Source organism: Brienomyrus brachyistius, unplaced genomic scaffold (genome assembly GCF_023856365.1).
Source record: "Brienomyrus brachyistius isolate T26 unplaced genomic scaffold, BBRACH_0.4 scaffold41, whole genome shotgun sequence".
Taxonomy (NCBI): Eukaryota; Metazoa; Chordata; class Actinopteri; order Osteoglossiformes; family Mormyridae; genus Brienomyrus; species Brienomyrus brachyistius.
Window position 1 is genome coordinate 2,336,515 of NW_026042316.1, and position 7,502 is coordinate 2,344,016.

General features: G+C 44.5%; 1 protein-coding gene across 1 annotated transcript; it reads right to left on the bottom strand.

Moving 5' to 3' along the window:
• Positions 1–2,465: 2,465 nt before the first annotated feature.
• Positions 2,466–6,432, bottom strand: LOC125722686 (uncharacterized). The gene is made up of 7 exons (XM_048998886.1): positions 6,337–6,432; positions 6,144–6,284; positions 3,911–3,990; positions 3,723–3,751; positions 3,456–3,546; positions 3,245–3,383; positions 2,466–2,591 (listed from the first exon to the last, which is right to left on the bottom strand). Exons 1-7 carry the CDS (start codon positions 6,430–6,432, stop codon positions 2,466–2,468), a joined length of 702 nt encoding a protein of 233 aa, XP_048854843.1.
• Positions 6,433–7,502: the final 1,070 nt, after the last annotated feature.

The following is a 7,502-nucleotide window of genomic DNA, read 5'->3' on the forward strand; positions in this document are numbered from 1 at the left end:
TCCCAGATGGTTTTAACTACACTATTTTTCTGCATAAAACGCATGTTACATATTCAACTGTGTCTTTCTCATCTCTTTAGTGTTGTGTCTGTCTTTATTTGAAAAATGTGCATCGTTAATGTGTTTGGCACTCTCCTAAACGTCAATAACCAGAGACAGACAAATGGGAGTAAAAGACAAACAAAAAAAGTATCAAAATGACAGTGTTGCATTTTTTTAACACAGAAAGAGTCATTTCAGCTTTACTGCCACCTATGAGTTAATGGCTGCCAGTGTTTGTGTTAAAACTGTCTGCAAATAAGTTTAACTCCGGTATCTTACTGAAAACGCGCCGCCTTCTTGCCTGCTGTCATTCGGCTAAGATATAGGCGACTCTGGTAAGTAACAGGTAAAGTTGTCGTTTAAAGTAATGCAAATGTGCATTGCCGGTTAGTAATTGTTTTACTATATCACGTTACGTCATTTATAGTTGTAGTACAGTGCATTCTGAATCCATCCTAACTAGCCATCTAGCTCATGTGAACATGAAGCAGTACCGCCTTCCAGCTTGGTTTTGCAGAGGGGTTGGTTGCAAATGCAAACAATCCCTTAATGTCCGTGTGTTGTGTTCAGATGTGAAAATAAAAGATAACTGTCAAATTCACTGTTTATGTCCTATTATACAAGATAGCACTGTAAAATAATTTGCTATGCATATGGATGCCCTGCATTGGTGCTGGGACCCCGTGGGCCCCAACGGAAATCTCGCGGGAGCGGGCGGCTAAAAATAGACAGCGGATCCCAAGATTATTGGCAGGATGGAGAATGTAACTGATGTAATTTATTTTGTGTTATATATTCGTGTTTGTTCTGAGCCATTGTATTAAGTTGTGATGTTCAGCTAGTTTGAATGTATTTCTTTGAAATTGGGTTCAGGGTTATCTTTTGTTTTTAAGCTGATCTTGTTTGTTTATAATGATATTTAAACATTTGTTGTATCAATTTGGTTATTGTTTTTTTTAATAACTGCAGATATTTGCACATTTGATTAGTTTTTGGGCTCAGTTTACATTTTTTCGTGATTTTTTGTTGAATTTGTTTTATTTATTCAGTTCTTGTTCTGCTGGAATAAGAATTGAATGCATATAAACTTATTTAATCATACAGTATATCCGTTAATGGATCTGCGGGTGCGGGCGGGATTGGACAGAAATATTGCGGGGGCGGGTGGGAGTGACAGAGACAGCCTGTGAGAGCGGGTTAAAAAAAAAACAGTCCTGCGCAGGGCTTTAACACTAGCGTTTGTTTTTAGTTCTTGATGCCCCCAGTCGGTAGCCCACGTATGTAAATATGTGGGTAGGATAACGGTTAAACCCCCCGATTCCCATGCAGCATTTGATCACAATTGATTGCATTCATGCTGGGAGGAGTCATCCTGTCTTAGCAGAGTCTCTGCTGAAGCTGTGTGTCAGCTTATTCTCCAGGTCTGACTAGTTTTTGTGTCGCTCCCCACACTTCTGTCACAGTAGATAGTCCTGACTCCCATGCGGCTTAATTAATGAAGCGGCTCTTTCCTTGCATCTAATAAATGTAGCAGCTATTTACTTGCATCTCTCACAGAAGCAGATGCTCCCTTACATTTGATCTACTACAGTTTTTTATAAGGTGTTTCCTTTGCTTTTGTCAGCCCTAATTCCCAAGTTTCTTTTGCAGTTTTTCCTGATATCTCTGCCACAGCTTCAGCTTCATTTTTTGCAGCCTCTCCTACACTGTCTGCTCTGGCTGCATCTTTGGCTCCTTCAACCTCCCTCCTATAGCTCCTGCTGCAGCCAAAGCCCCCACAGCTACACCCACTATTCCTACTACTGCTCCTACACCTAATGCCCCAACCGCCTCAGCTTCTGCAGCTGCTGCCCCAAATGCCCCAGCTCACTCTCTCTTTCTCGTCTCTTGATCTCAGACTCCTCTGCTTTCTCTCCCCTCTCCTCCATCTCTTCTTTTGTCTTTTTTCACCTCCATCGCTATAGCGTCTGCTATTACCTGGAGTGATTTATTTGTGTAATGACAGGGAATCCTTATTCCCTGGCCTGCTATGTAGTTCAATGGGTTGTTTGAGCAGCTTAAAAGTTGACACCCTTCCAGTCATGGAAGAAGGCTGGACTTTGGTCTGTCTCACCTCTTTGTTTTAGGGTTTTATTTTATCCTTGACTTTTGGTGTATCCTGCTTGTGTCTTGTTTTTTCTGTGATAGCATAACATGGCACAGGCAAGGAAAAGAGTATAAAGTCTATATTCCTAGTATTTCGGTTTTGATTTTTTGTCCCATGAGCTGGGCACACACAGCATATGTCGCGTGAAACATACATGTACATAAACACACATGTGGTGTTAAACACTTATGTGCATAAACATACACGTCATGTTAAACATACATATAAGCTGCTAAATATTCTGATATTATGACAGCTGATATTTGGAGAGGCAATCTCACCTCCTCTGTCCATGAAGTCCTGCGCTCTGACTGGGAGGCTCACTCTGAATTTCAGTTTGGGCTGGATATTTCTCCCCACAGGCAACAGCCTGCAGGGCCCAGAGAGGAGGCAGTGCCACCAACTGGCAAAACAGAGGTATGGCAGAGATGAAAGGTGCATCAAATCTTACAGCAGTCCTGACCAGTCGTGAAGGTCATTAAATATTAAGTGTGTATTTCTCAGAAACTGGAATGGAAATTTCACTTGAACTGCTTAATTACACAGGTATCGCACAGGCTGGGGCGGTGTTATAAATGTTAGGGAAACACACACACAGAGACACACATAGATATCAATACATTTGTATTCATATCTTTATGGGGACTCATTTCTATTGGCAAAACCCTAATCCTAACTATGACAACCTTAACCCCTACCCAGCCCTAACCTTAACCATAAGTAATACGGGACTTTTGGTATTTTAGTTCATCAATTGCATGGACAGACTTTTTATAACATTGAGTTTTCCATTGTGGGAACTGGAAAAATGTCCTCACAAGGTCAAAGTAACAGGTTTTCTCTCTCTCTCTCTCTCTCTCTCACACACACACACACAGTCTACTTAAAAGCTGAACTTACCTGTTAAATTACATTGGGACAGCTGACAGAATATTGATATTCTCAGAAACAGCACCTTAATCATTCTAGTAAAATGTCAAACAGTTTGGTGTCTGGGTGCTATGTGACCCAGATCATAACTGTAATACTCCTGTGTCCTGACATGCAGACACTCACAGCACGGCATCTGTGCAGGGGGCTGATGACAGCCATTGGCAGCTGATGATGGACACACTGCAGGCTGCAGAGAGCAGCTCGCCCACACAGCGATGGATCCGAGCAGCAGCTGGTGGCGTGTGCGGTGCCCGATATGAACCTGCACATGCAGCAGACACTTTTACAACATGTGGTTAGAGGTGAGACAACACAGATCACAGGCGTATCAAACCTTTGCAGTTCGTCCAGTTTGTGCAGCACTGTTGCGCCCCCTGTTGCTTGGAGGACTGGATGCGGTTGAGTAATGCTCCCTTTTCCACTCTCTGGTGCATATGTTAAGTATTGGTTAGGGGTCTGGTCGCAGTAACACAGGTAGGAAACTGAGTCAACTTTTTTTTTATTTGAACTAATAGGTGTTAGTGAAACGCATGACGTAATATGCTACTGGAAAAACATTGATAAAGCAGATAAAACAACAGCGGCAAATGGACACACTCACTGCAGTCTTCTGTTTTCTTGCATGACCTCCTGCAGCAAGAGGACCCCTCTGTCGGAGGGTCAGTTTCAACCTTCCCTAGCAGCTCACTGCTGCCATCTACAGGTGGGAAGAGTCTTTAATGAATTAATTTATATAACAATCAATTCAGCTGCACAGTTTCACAAAAAAAATAAAAAATTTAAACATACAGCAGGCAGAAACGGGTACAGAAGATCTTCTGGCCGATTCTTCCACTGAGGAAAGATGTTGTCGAAGCAGCATGTTCTCCCTGCGCAGCAAACAGCAGTAAATAGTGGCATTACTCGTGATTTGTGTATTCAGATACCATCCTTCACCCCAAAATCTGCCGATATTATACTTTGCCTTTTTTTTTTCAAGAGTGAATAACAAAATAAAATAAATCACATAAGCAGGTTCAGCTAAGCTCATAATGACCGATCCCAGGAACCAAACCTGAGCAGTTGCCAACACACCGCGGAGCCAATTTAGACTCACCAGTCAACCTATCCTGCACGCTTTTGGATTGTGGGAGGAAACTGGAGCCCCTGGCAAAAACCCCCATGCACATGGGGAGAGTGTGCAAACTCCACACAGAGAGGACCCAGGACCAAACCCAGAACCTTCTTCTTGTGAGGCAGAAGCACTAACCACCATGCTGCCCACGATCATTACATCGCATGTACAGTAATAATGCTGAGAGTTGCTTCTCCTTAATTACACTGCAGAGACGTAAACTGTGCCTTATTGGCCCTTAAGCTCATAATCTCTCGATTTTCCTTTGAGAAGAGGCTTGGTCAGGCACCTGACAACTTGTTGCAACAGTCTCCTACAGTATGTATTCCATACCTATTATATCAGCCATTAATGCCACATACGAGTAGAATTCTGCATACACTGTTATGGTCCATATAAATAACTAGATAATTTTCAATAATTAAAAATAAGAACCATATAGTATATAGTGTTGGCATGGTGGCCTCCCATTTCCAGGTATACAGGCCACTCGAACCCCAGCCATGTTCTGTGTGTGTGTGTGCCTCTGTGCCTGTCTGTATAGACTTTGCATGTCATGAATACATCACATTAGAGATGGATTTATACCAAAATTTTGACTTTGATACTGATACCAGCTTTGGGATCTTTCTATTAAAATTAAATCAATAATGTAAAATATTCCCATTTAAAAGTTATGTTGCCTTGAAATAAACAGGTTGATTTATCAATTGGGGTGGCATGGTGGTGCAGTGGTTAGCACTCTTGCCTCACACCTCTGGGACCTGGGTTCGAGTCTCCGCCTGGGTCACATGTGTGTGGAGTTTGCATGTTTTACCCATGGTGTCGTGGGGTTTCCTCCGGGTACTCTGGTTTCCCCGCATGGTCCAAAAACATGCTGAGGCTAATTGGAGTTGCTAAATTGCCCGTAGGAATGCATGTGAGAGTGAGTGTGCCCTGCAATGGGCTGGCCCCCCATCCCGGGTTGTTACCTGCCTCGTGCCCATTGCTTCCGGGATAGGCTCCGGATCCCCCGCGACCCAGTAGGATAAGTTTGGGAAATGGATGGATAGATGGATATACAGACAAATTAAGTAGGTTTTTACATATATAATGACAGCATGCAGTTTTTAAAAGATAGCAAAATTCTTCTTGTGTGCATCCATCCATCACTTTTGTTATTCACAATGTTCAGAGATCGCATTGTGAGGGCAACTTATGCTCCTCCCTCCAATCAAAGTCAGCTATTTTTGAAATAAGAGACAGAACATTTGAATTCACAGCTTGTCTTTTTGCTCCTTTCTCCACCTTGAAGCCCCTTTCTGGGTTAATTTGGTGATTTGCATATCTTTTCAAGCATGTAAATGCACTGTCACAAAAATAGCACTTAAATGCTGCAAACTTGACATCTCAAAATGTTGAAAGAACAGTTGCTCATTACAATGAACTTACTTTGACATTGAGACATTGACATTCATGATCATGAAATAAAAAGCTTGCTGTCAGAGGTAGGGGAAGAAGATGTGTAATTGTATTTCAGACAGCTGTACAATTTTAAAATAGTGTCTATAGCAATGTTTACATATTCTTTAGTGTCAGGTTCGCCACGGGCGCTGGGGAGCGGGTGATCGCTTAGGCAGGCAGAGGGAGCACCTGCTCGGGAGCCGCGGGCAGAGGGAGCGCCTGCTCGGGCTGCGCTGGAGCCGCGGGCAGAGGAGGCGGCGGCTCGAGCTTCGTAGCAGGGCTGGTCCACCTCTGGGAGCCTTGTATGGCCGGCTCGTCCATTACCCTCCAATAAAGTCCCTGGAGGGTGAAGTATCGATTCGCGAGGGCCGCGTGCGTAACTGGAACCACCAGCGGAGGCGCAGCGGTTGCAGCTGGCAGAGGAGAAGGGAGTGCCTCGGGCTGGGCGGCTGCAGGCGGCGGGACCTCCAGGTCCCGCACAGGAGAGACGGGCGTGGCCCCTTTAAGGGTGCAGGGCACCCGCGGGATAGCGTCCCGCACCACTCTGGCCCCTCTATTAGCCAGCCTCTCGGGCCGGAAGTAATACCGCTCGAGGGGTGGCTGCAGCTCCTCGGTAACCGGCTCCCGTTCATGGAGCAGGAGGAGTTCCTCCTCCTACTTGCTCCCAAAGCCTGACGAGAGAGGAAGCTCCCAGGCTGATCGTCGGCTCATCGGGTCTCCTTCTCCTCTGCTTTCTCTTCTTGTGGTCCGTCATTCTGTAAGGATCGGCGGTTAACGGGTGCGGCGAACAGGTAGACAGACGGGCAGGAAACAGGCAAGGCAGGCAGGATACGGGGAAAAACGGGGATTTATTTCGGTAACGGGGACTTGGAAACATCTGACGCAGACTAACATCAGTGACAGACCAGGAACCAATGCAAGACACGGACTGAAATACACAAGGCTGGGCAAACATAATCAGACACAGCTGGGTACGATCAGGGAAGCACACGTGGATAATCAGGGGGCGTGGCACACATGAGGATCGTACGAGCTGGGCGTGACAACTTAGTAAGTCTTGTCAGTTCTCCTTATGAGATATTCAGCTCGTGCGTTTTTGAAAAGCTTGATATTATATTAATGTTTGGATGAAGAAATAATTCACTGTAAAAATAAATGTTTTCAATCCAATATCAGATTGTGGCTTCAGAGTTTAAGGAAAACCCGGACAAAGCTGTTGAAAGATGTGAGAACCTCCTGATACTAGCTGGATGTCTGCAAAGCATCACTGTCAGCAATAAAAACGAACTGGTGCAAGACATCATTAATTGGTTTGTCCTTCAGCACAAGGACACACTTTGAAAGGTGTGTTCATCATTATGTATTATCCATGTTCAAAGTTTTTAGGCCATTCAAAATTAGTGTTTTTTTTCCCTATTTTATAGGTTCCAGGATGGTCTTTGTTGCCGTGGACTACTGGATGCTATCCAGAGCCATCCAGGCGTATTCAGAACAGTATTTACAAAGATCAACGAAAAGCTTGAGAGTATTGAACAGCTGTTTACAGAACAAAGGTCTGAGCGAGGGAGCGACACATACGAAAATGAAGCCATCTGCCATTGGAGAGACTATCTCTTGGATGCTAAGAGTAAGTATTCCTCAACCACAATTAGAACCAAACTTAGAAGGATGTGGAATTCTAAAGAATGATAATTCTTCATAAAATCAGCACTCTATCCATCCATCCATCCATTTTCCAAACCGCTTATCCTACTGGATCGCGGGGGGCCCGGAGCCTATCCCGGAAACAATGGGCACGAGGCAGGGAACAACCCAGGATGGGGG

Coding starts and splice junctions, on each gene's coding strand:
- LOC125722686 (XM_048998886.1), bottom strand. CDS start 6,432: ATGACGGACCACAAGAAGAGAAAGCAGAGGAGAAGGAGACCCGATGAG. Junction 3,752..3,910: donor TGTACCCGTTTCTGCCTGCT/GTATGTTTAAAT, acceptor CTCTTGCTGCAG/GAGGTCATGCAAGAAAACAG. Junction 3,384..3,455: donor AAACTGGACGAACTGCAAAG/GTTTGATACGCC, acceptor CTGCATGTGCAG/GTTCATATCGGGCACCGCAC.